At 40.4% G+C, this 11,654-nt stretch overlaps 1 protein-coding gene across 1 annotated transcript in view; it reads right to left on the reverse strand.

The window, feature by feature from the left end:
* Positions 1 to 1,344, reverse strand: part of LOC113240408 — a 5,008-nt gene extending 3,664 nt beyond the window's left edge. The window contains exon 1 of the mRNA XM_026477696.1: positions 554 to 1,344. Coding sequence (XP_026333481.1) covers positions 554 to 1,324 — 771 coding nt within the window. The 5' untranslated portion in view covers positions 1,325 to 1,344. The remainder of the gene's footprint in view (positions 1 to 553) is intronic.
* Between the last annotated feature and the right edge of the window lie 10,310 nt (positions 1,345 to 11,654).

The following is an 11,654-nucleotide window of genomic DNA, read 5'->3' on the forward strand; positions in this document are numbered from 1 at the left end:
TATGTTATTTAAGTGGATAAATTTACATAGAGTAACAATATGGGGGGGGAGAACACTAAAGTTAAGAGGTTGTTTATGTTAATGGGGCGGGGGAATTTTGGAGAAATTAGGTCATAAAGTGGAACAGCAATATTAGGACAATGGTTAAAAAAAGAAAAAGGCAATAATTATAAGTATTAAAAGTAGTAGTCAAATTCAAATTCAAAATAATCTTTATTTCATAGGTAAGCATTATTACACTTGAAATCGTCATAATGGTTAAACTCTACCGCTCATTCGTAAGGCAGATTCCCCTGAGAAGAATGAGCAAGAAACTCAACCCCTAGAGCTCTTTGTAAATAACATTTACAATATTTTAGTGTATTATAATGTAATTATTATTTATTCTGCCCTCGTAATGAAGAAAGGCACAACCATGCATACTTTATATCACAGTTGGGTCATTTTCCTTCTGAGGGCAGTATACTTTTACTCAAGTGTCACCATATACTTTTAAATATGTACTAAAGTTAATTTGTATGAATGAATACCTCATGATAACACTGATAAATACCTCATCATTCCCCGGTGGACCATGGAAGGTAAAAGTTTCATTAGTATTATTGGCATATCTGATCTCCACTCTGTACGTAGTCTTCGTATCATGTCGCTTATCTACTTTATCCGGCAACCAGAGTTGATACCACTCATTTATACGGTAAAAGTCAGATGTATAATCCTTAGACAGACTTTCCTTGTCAAACGCTCCTAAGTCTTCAACGTAGAACGTATTCAATGTTGATATCTTTTGTAGATGAACAGGGTCGTTAAAATCATCTGCCCGGTACGCTCTTGGCGCGAAACGGGGCATAGTCTTATTGAAAAATCCTCTATACGACGATGTATAAGACATATTCGGTGAAAAATATATCGAACTAGCATTAATGTAAGGGTTTGAAGACACGTCGGCAACAGAAGAGAGGAAGTAATACATCATGCCAGGATCGTAAGTGTCGTTAATAGCGGGGCGTATGAATCTTGATTGGAGAATGTAACTCCAGAAAAACGCCCTATTCATGGCCATATTGTGCAAATGTAACATCGCTGTGCGGTTCGGAAACACAGGGTTTATATTTATTTCTTTCACGTCAGGATGGTGTGATACTGAGTCCTCTGGTAAGAATAAGTCGTCTAAATGTGTTATGTAACAGTTGTCCGATGAAACTTTGTCTATTTTTCCTCGAATTTCGTCGAAAGCGTCTCGAATTTGCCACTCATATTGACCGGCCACACCCAACAAAACACTCAGCGATATTGCTAACAAAACGTTATTTAATTTCTCCATTTTCACTTATTTATAGAGACCGACTTAACCACTAAATATTCAAAACATTTTGTAAAAGAAAACAATAAATTTTCACTTAGAAATACAAAGAATATTATAAAATAATACAATGTTTTGTTTGATAAGTTTTTGATTTGTGCCACAGACAAAATGCGAACAGATGGATGGACCTATGATTAGACACAATACTACATGCAAACATAATTCAAAATATGACCGTTGCTGATTCATACTCTAATATATTTATAAATGCGGACTTCCGGTTGGGAACTGCAAGAGGCTGTTTGTGTTTTGGCGAATTTTCATTTTTATATCCCCTGTTGACCTATCTTATGTGTTTAGTTAACTGGTTTGTGGTTATTATACATTATATTGGTGAGTAGATAGATAAATAGTTGCTTTATATTTGTGTTTGTGTTTGTCTTGTAAATGTCCGAGCCCCCCGATCCTGGTGGAGGCGATGCCGAGCCACGTCCTCGGTCATCTCCGCCATTGTTTACACAATCCCAAGTGGACATAATGGAGTTAGACAATCCGGTCCAAAATAGAAAACGAGCCCCCGCAACCGAAGAAACATCCCTGCCCTCCAAAAAAACTAATACCGGGCAATCATCCCCTTCTATTCAATCTACATACAACAACCCAAAATTCTTGGACACGAAAATTAAGTACACGGACGATGATTCGGCCCCATTTATTGTTCACGTTAATAAAATTGTGTCGGATCAAGCGTCTGGAACGGCATTGCGCCCCATTAAATTTGGACATTTTTTGTATAAAATTAATGTTAAAAATATTATTAAAGATGGTGTGAAACGTGTTATAAATAAAAATATGAAATAGAATTTCCATTGAATTTAAATCTTCTAACGACGCTAATGCTTTCCTTGAACACCCTGCTCTTTCCCCAGCTAAATATGAGGCAATTATTCCCAGCTACAGTGTAACCAGAATGGGTATTGTCCGGCAAGTTCCTGTAGAATGGACTCTGGAAGAATTAGTAGAAGCACTGGAGATACCAACAGGTTATGGCTCTATTGTTAGGGCTCGCAGGCTAAACAGGAAAACTTACAACAGTAGGCTCGCCTTCATGGATCTCCACCCAGACAGTGGTACTAACCTTCTCTGGACAAAGACTGCCCTCCCATGTTTATTGTTTCTTTACTTCACTCCCAGTAGAAACATACGTCCTTCCAACGATCCAATGCAACAAGTGCTGCAGGTTTGGACACATCCAGACTCAATGCAGATCAGAAGCTCGTTGTTTTATTTGCGCACAAGCCCATGAGGGCATATCTTGCACCAAGGAAATTCCAACTTGTCTGTACTGCTCTGGTTGCCATAAAGCAACAGATCCCTTATGCCCTGAACAAATAAGACAGAAACATATTAAACTAGCTATGTCCCAGGATAATGTTTCATACTCTGAAGCATCTGCCAGATTTGCCCAAGTCCGAAGATCTTTTGCTGATACAGCAAGGGCGGACATTCGTGGTTTCCAACCCTCTCCAACCCCTCACTATGCTTCCCCCTACCATCTTTCCCCGCAACTCAGTCCTCCGCAATCCATTCCTTACCGCAAAACAGTATATACTCCTTGACATCAACCCCTCCCTGCCTCTAGTCCAGGATTTAATCAGCAAGCTCATAGGGACATAGTTAAGCCCCCTAGGTCTCAACTCTCAAATGCTTGCGCATTGCCAAATACCCCCTCATTGCCGAATGATAATCTAATATCTTTACTTCTATCAACCATCATCAATCTTTTGGGTCGTTTTAGTGACGTCCCCCTACCGAACCATGTCAAAGACCAACTGTCTCAGCTCCTTAATCTTACCTTTTCCAATGGCTCCCATACTCCAATGGAACTGCCGGAGCAGCAAGAATAAAGAAAATGAAATATTATTTCTAATTAATAAATACTCTCCTGATGTTTTTGCCGTCCAGGAGATGCGGCGTAGGCCTGGCGACCGAGTTCGGTTTCCGGGTTACTCGTGTCTCCGGGACGACAGAACAGATGGACAAGGAGGTTCGGCCCTCCTTGTGTCGCGATCTATTCCTTTCTCTCAGATCTCCCTCCCGCCCCATAGTGAACATATCAATGCAGTATCTGTCAAATCCCTCGAAGTAACTTACCTCTCGGTTTACATACCCCACCCCAACCATGCATGCCTTGCTGAGTTTTCTGATATTCTCTCCCATCTGAGCCTTCCGCTTATAATTTTGGGTGATTTTAATATCCACCACACTTCCTGGGGCTCATACTTTAATGACCATTTATCTTCCTCTTTCTTGGACATCATTGACAGATATGATCTCTGCATCCTTAACGATGGCTCCCCTACGCGTAGAGTTTATCCATCTCAAAATATTAGAAGCGCTGTCGATCTGTCCCTATGCACCCCATCCATATCCTCCCGACTTATCTGGACAATCTTGCCAGTAACACATGGCAGTGACCATTTCCCCATCATCATAGAGTCAACACAGCACCGTGTTGACCGTACTAATGTGCAGGGTATTCCACGCCCTCATTTAAAATGCAATTTGGCAAAGGCTGACTGGTCAAAATATAGTAGTATTTTAGAACAAGAAACCCAACATCTTCCTGTAGTCAATCCTGACAATGTCCTCTGAGTTTATATTGATTTTAGAAATTGCCTGCTCACATCAGCAGAAAAATCCTTCCCTAACAAAAAAATATATAAGGGGTACCCTCCATCTCCACCTTGGTGGGATTCCGAATGCACTGTAGTCTGCAAAGAAAGAAAAACAGCGGAACTTATATATGCCCAGACAATGTCAGAATCCAATTTTATAATATACCGTGCAGCTGCAGCAAAAGCTACAAGAACACTAAGTTCTAAAAAAAAATTTGGCTGGCATAGATTTTGTGCAACTCTCTCACCAAGGTCCCCCCCTTCATTAGTTTGGAGGAATATCAAAAGATTTAGGGGTGCTATGTCTTGCACCAGCAACATTAGTTCCAATGACACCGCAGAGTGGCTTGATCAATTTCAAAATAAACTGGCTCCTCCTTCAGTTCCTACAGACATTGCAATCCGTTCGGGTGTACCCCCATCATTTTCCCCACACACAGTTTTTGATGATCCATTCTCTCGAGAGGAACTCGAAGCAGCTCTGGGAGGCCTCATTGATTCTGCCCCTGGGGTGGATGGGATTCCATACTCTTTTATTATTAACAGCGGTAATGCAAATAAAGAGTTGTTCCTTAGTATCCTCAATTGCATATTTGTAACCGGGCTCCCTCCAGAAGAATGGAAAACACAAATTGTTATACCCATATTAAAACCTGGTAAACAAAGTAATGACCCTAATGGATATAGACCCATAGCCCTTTCCTGCACAATGTCCAAAGTCCTAGAACATCTTATCAAAAATCGCCTTGAGTGGATTGTGGAGAGCAAGGGTATACTGGCCAAAAGCCAATTCGGTTTCCGGAAAGGCGTTAGTACAATGGACAGTCTAAGCATCTTCCTGACTGACATCTGGATTGGTTTATCTAAACGGGAGCATATAATTGGAGTATTTTTAGATATATCATCAGCGTATGATAATGTTTTGCTTCCGTTACTCAGGCAGAAACTGCTCAATCTGAGTATTCCCGTGAGGCATGTTAATATTTTTATTTATTTATTTTAACTCATAGCCAATGAACTGCTGGCGTTCATACAACACGCCATCGACACTATGGACGAGGTCAGCATCATGCAGATCTGCAAATCAAACTTTAAAGAAGATGAGATTTGCAGTGGCAAGGCGCTGCTTTTCCGTGTGCTTGGCAAGGCCGAGCAGATGCCATCTCGCCGGAGGGATGGAGGAACGAAGAGTATCCAGGACATTATAACGATGTTAAAGGAAACCGACCCAGACGACGTGCCTGCTTTCGTGGCAAAGGAGCTGCACAAGCTGCCCCCTGTCACGTTCGACCATGTCGATGTCACTAGGCTGCTTAAGGACATCACATCCCTGAAAGCAAGTCTGGCCGAAGTGCAACGTAAATTGGAGGCTTCGGATAACACCATCTGTGAGTTACGTGCCCAAGTTGTATTACTGAGTAGTGCAACTTCGGTAAGTAGGTCACCCGAGGCCTGTAACGTGAATACTCGTCGCGGGGCACATAATGCATCTATCGGCAGTTTTGAGTCGGCCCATACGGATGCGTCACCGACCGCTGTCGCTGAGCGCGTTTCCCCGCGCCCCGCCCCTCGATTGTCCGCTCCGGCGGAGACGTCACGCGTAAACACGTTGACCCCTCCACGTGATTACGCCGCTGTCGCAGCTGTTAACCGACCCGTTGCTCCACAACCACAAGCCAGGCAGCTATCAACGAGGGGATGAAAAAACCTCGTGTACCTGTCTCTGAAGTTGCAAAACCACAGAGGCAGACGGCCCGGTGCGACGATGACGGCTTCACAAAGGTGGAGAAGAAGAAGAGGAAGCCCACCAGCCGTAACCTGTGCGGCACTGCACCGACAGGGTCCAACTTTTTGCTGCGTCCGGCAATCCCGACAACGCTGCTGTACCTGTCACGCCTGCATTACTTCACGAAGTCTGAGGAGATAGTGGAGTACATCAGGTTGAAATCCAAATACACCCTGAGGGTCGAGCGGTTGGAGTCCCGCCACTACGTGAACTTTAATTCGTTTGTGGTGAGAGTGCCGACCGAACATCTGTCGACCTTCATGAAGGAGGAGTTCTGGCCGAAGGGTGTCCTATACCGGCGATTCCGTGGCCGGTTGCCTGACACCAGATGGCGCCACACGTCGCCGACAACCTAAATACGTGTTAAATTAGTAATTAGTGTTATTTTATATTGTTATGTATGTTAGTCTGTAAGGTATGTATCTATGGGTCTCAGTAACCTGAATATAAATAAATAAATAAATAAATAAAAAAAAATATATAATTTTTAATCTCCTCTTTGCCCGTTCAATCCAAGTGAGTGTTAACAACTTACTTTTACCACAAAGGACCGTTTGGAGAGGCCTCCCACAGGGGTCAGTTTTAAGCCCATTACTTTACAGCATCTACACATATGACCTTGAGCTGTCGCTCAATCCATTTTGCAACGTTCTCCAGTATGCCGATGATTTGGCCTTATACATTTCAGATAGCAATACCGAAACTGCCTCTGCCCGCCTTAATTCTGCTCTGGACTACCTCTATGGTTGGCTATCCGACCACGGCCTTTCGTTGTCGGTCGAGAAAAGTAACATGGTCATCTTTTCCCGTGCGAGAAATACTCCTAATACTATTATTAAATATGATAATCAGCCCATTCCTTTGAAAACTCAAGCCAAATTCCTTGGAGTTATATTTGATTCAAAAATGACAGGTGTTCAACACATTACACATATTCTTAAAAAATGCGAGAAAAATATTAATATTCTCCGTTCACTGTCTGGAGCATGGTGGGGAGCACACCCACAGTGCCAGAAACTACTGTACAATGCTTTAATTCGATCTCACCTAGACTACGGAGCTTTTCTACTGGAACCATGTAACAAATCCTCTTTAAGTGCCCTAGACAAAATACAATATAAGTCTCTCCGAATTGTAGTAGGAGCTATGAAATCTTCTCCCACTAACGCCCTGCAGGTGGAATGCTCGGACCCCCCTTTATCCATTAGAAGGCAATATTTGGCAGACAGATTCCTTTTCAAAGTTATCCAAAATTCATCCCATCCGCTTATCGATAAACTTCATCAATTATCAGAATTTATATCATACGATAAATTCTGGACACGTAAAACGACTCCATCCTTGTTCCGAAGCTTCCTCAAATTTCTACGACTTCCTTCTCCAGTGCACCAATGTGTCCTAAACCCTCTATTTGACAATCCTTATCACTCACTAGTATATCAACCTGATATCTCTCATGACTTAGGCATCAGTAAAAAATCCACTGATGCTGAGGTTCGGTTACAGGACCACATCAGTAAAAAATGGAACAACTTGCTTGTTATGTACACAGATGCCTCAAAGCTATCTGATCAAGAGTGTGTTGGTGCTGCTGTTTGGATTCCCAAATATAAAATAATTCTAAATTTTAAATGCCCACCGGTCTCTTCAGTCTTTTCGGGTGAAGCCATTGCTATCCTTGAGGCTCTCCTATATACAGAGTCGCATGTTGATAAAACTGTCATTTTATCAGATTCTAAAAGTTGTCTCCAGTCTATTTTGTCCAACCCCTTCCGTAATAAATCCAACTTCCCTTGTATCCTGAAAATTAAAGACGTGTTATACAGGTGCCACCTTCAAGGAATTAGAGTGTCCTTGGCCTGGATCCCAGGCCATTCAGGAATAGTAGGTAACGAAGCCGTTGACCTGATGGCCAAAGATGCCACTAATAATAGTTGCCTCACTCACCCTCAAGTATTTTGTCATGACTTATTCTCATTAGCAACCCAAAAGATGATGTCATCATGGCTCGCCGAATGGAAAGAGTCTAGTAAGGTGAAAGGAAAATATTACGCCGACATTCAAAATTTTATTCCTAAGAAGCCTTGGTTCTTCGAATACAATGAAGCATCTAAATTTTGCACCTCCACTTTATGTCGACTAAGGCTGGGCCACTCAAGTACTCCTGTACATTTAGCCAAAATTAGGATTAGGGACAACTCACTTTGTGAATGCGGGCTTGATGATGGTTCTCCAGACCACATCTTTTTCAATTGTCCCAAATATTCTGTTTCACTGTACGATATTCTTCCCCCATACATTCCCAAACCCACAAATTTTAAAACACTCCTTAATTATGTTAACTCCCCTTTTATTGTTATCCTATGTAATTATATAACTAGCAATACCATAAAATTATAATGTGTTTGTTCTATCTAACATACTAACACTTGTGTTTATGTATTGTGTCCGTCCTTTCAGGTAAATCAACAGCTCCGCAGCATCAAAATTTAAATTCTATGTATTAAAACTTGCATTTCTCACATTGTCCTCCCACAAGACTCGTTGTACCGTAGTAACACAGCTGCAGTAGCCCTTACATTCTGCTAAGCGGAAAACTCGACACTGGCGAAATCTTAAAAAGAAGGAACCGCCATTGAGCAAAACGAAGAAGAAGATTTATAAATGCGCATAAGACGTTGATAGATACCATTGCGTTACTTTCAGAGTTGCTAATGGGCTATTTTTAAGAAGTGACTTAAAAATGACCAACACACAGCAACTGGAAATAGTAGTAATTTTACAATTCAGGACAAAGTCCTTTGTATCCTGCCCAACAATTTCATAATCCGTCTTGCTAATAATTCTTCTTAAATGTTGCTATATAAGCGGGGGATATGCGCTGCGGAAAAAAAATATCGAATAAAGAAATCGTTCATAAATAAATAAATAAATAGTGTTTTTATCAATAATCGTCAATCCAGTGATGCATCGGCTATTATAGGGAATTCTCCATAAATTGGCAACACTACCTAGGACAGTTCATAAAAATTTGCAAAATAATAACATTGTAACTACGTGCACAAATTTATGGATATCATAAACTATTTGTATAAGACTGACTTTTAAATTAATAACTATTGTTTAAGTAAATACATTAAAATGTACTTCACACATCTATGCATTGTTCAAAATATCTACATCAGAAAAATTAAATTATTATACTAGAACTGTTGCTTCAAAGATCAAATCCACTAAAAATCAATCGGCTTTATCACATCCCTGATGAAGTTTCACCGGGATCGTCCAAGTTTTAGTTTAGTATATTACAAAATTATTACCATTGTTCACCGCTTTCCTCAAAAATTTAAGTACATACATAGGGCGCACTATAAGTTTCCGCAACTGGCAACTTACATAAATAATATTTAAAAAGTAATTACAACTGTCTCGACGTACACGAAGCGGTATGAAAATATAAAAATTGGTACCTAGTACACCTATGCTCGTAACCTGATGAAAATTGTTAAGTTTTATAGTCCAGATAACGTAAAAATCTCTGCTGAATTGCCTTCAACCGAGACTTATACGTTTCATAGAATGGATTCCAGACCTGTGAAGCGTATTCAAAGTGACTCCCTACAAAAGAGCAATAAAGAATCTTAATGAATTTGATATTATTGAACGTCGCCGAGGTCCGAATAATGAATCCAAGTGCCTTTGATGTCTTACTTATTACACAGTCAATATGCTTGTCAAAAAGTAGTTTGTCGTCATGGAGTACACCCAAGTCCCTCATTTCCCTGACTCTCAATATGTTGGTGCCATGTAATTTGTAACCAGTGCCTATAGTTGATGCTTTACGGCTGAATGTCATGTAAAAACATTTGGACACATTAAGTTCAAGCCTATTTATGGTACAGTGGGCTTCAAACCTGCTTAAGTCTGCCTGAAGATCGTCAACATCTGTTTGCCCACGTATGACTTTTAGTACCTTCATGTCATCAGCAAAGAGCAGGATTTTCGAATGAATAAAGTAAGATCCCATGTCATTGATGAAGATGATGAATAATAAAGATCCAAGGGTAGTACCCTGCGGTACACCAGACGGGACTGATGTCCATCTTGACATAAAGCCACGCAACACAACCGCCTGGTTCTATTAGCTATGTAAGAAGCAAACCAGCACAATAAATCTCCATGGATGCCTGCTACCATCAACTTGTTCAGAAGCACATTGTGATCTATGCGGTCAAAACATTTAGTGTAGTCAGTGTAAACTGCATCAACTTGTGCACGGCCCTCCATGCCTCTTGTTATGAATTCATTGGCGATAACTAAGTTAGAGACGTACGTCCGGTCTGAAGTCGGCGTCACCGACAAGTTCAATGTGGCTATGGGCTTGCACCAAGGATCGGCTTTAAGCCCCTATCTGTTTCTCCTGATTATGGATGCTCTAACATCGGGCATACAGGAGGAGGCACCCTGGTGCATGCTGTTCGCTGACGACATTGTACTTGTCGGGGAGAACGCACTTGAGTTCTAGAGCAGACTGGCAAAATGGCAGGTAAGATTGGAGAGCGTCGGGTTGAGGATTAACCGGTCAAAAATCGAACAGCCTTTCCTCAAGTTTGGCGGTGCCTCCAGTTTTACCAATATAGCCTTAGATGGTGTATCCCTACCAGTCTGTTCCGATTTTCGGTACCTCGGTTCGTTAATACAGAACGACGGCTAGATAGACCGCGACGTTAAGAACAGAATAAGGGCAGGATGGATGGAAATGGCGACAGGTCACAGGCACTATTTAACCGTAAACGCCATGTCATTTTGCACCACGATAATTCCAGTTCTCACACTGCCAGATAGACAAATGAATTTTTGAATGTGAACAACGTTGTCCTTATGAGCCATCCTGCGTGCAGTTCCGACCTGGCACCTTGTGACCTTTATTTATTTCTAAAAATGAAGAACCAGTTATGCGATCAACGATTTTCATCACCTGAAGAGGCTGTTGAAGAGTATGAAAAATACGTTTCAGAGATTATCACGGAGGAGTGGCATAAATGTTTTCAAAATTGGTCCATTCGTGTGAAAAAGTGCATTAACGCTAACGTAGAATATTTTGAGAAACAATAAGACTATTTCCGGCCATTTACAGTATTTTTTTCTTATTCATTCCGGAAACTTATAGTGTGCCCGACGTATTTGTATCACTTCTAAGCTTTTGAAATGGGAAGGAAAATAGTTTTAGAAAAATCAAGGAAATATTTTTAAATATTGTGATTAGTATTGGGTTATTGAAAAATTTCCATGTTGAAAAAATCATATTTTCAGAAAAAGAAATTTATTTGATGGGTGTTTTTTCCAACGAAAACGATGGAGCCGATAACAAGTGGTGGAGGCGGCGTGGTTGTTGGAGGGTTTTTAGCTGGTGTAAAATCATTTTAAATCTCGTTTTTCTTTATGTGGCTTTTATCCATACAATTTTTTTTTATAATTCACGCCGAATAAAACTTCAAAAGAAATTTCTAAACCTAGAACATAATATGAGCCAAATTATGTTTTCTAAATTTTTGCAATGTTTTTCGCAAATTTTTCCGGAAAAATTTCAACTATTACAAATTTTTTCAAAAATTATTTAACAATAATTGTGATTAATGCTCGAAAAAAGTAAATCACTAGATGGCGCTAAATAAACTTAAATTTAATTATTTGAAGTTGCTATTCTTGAGCATAGACTACAGATAATCGACGCATTCAAAATTTATCTTTGTTGACATTTGGTAACTGTGAAGTGCCTATGCTTCCTTCCTACAGTAAAAAAATAGCAAAATAACCTCATATTTTCAACCTTCCTTAAAATTTATTTCTCATGAAATTATAAATTTAATAAGAATTGTGAATA

This window comes from Hyposmocoma kahamanoa, unplaced genomic scaffold, assembly GCF_003589595.1.
Source record: "Hyposmocoma kahamanoa isolate Upper Pololo Valley unplaced genomic scaffold, ASM358959v1 138, whole genome shotgun sequence".
In the NCBI taxonomy this organism is placed as follows: domain Eukaryota; kingdom Metazoa; phylum Arthropoda; class Insecta; order Lepidoptera; family Cosmopterigidae; genus Hyposmocoma; species Hyposmocoma kahamanoa.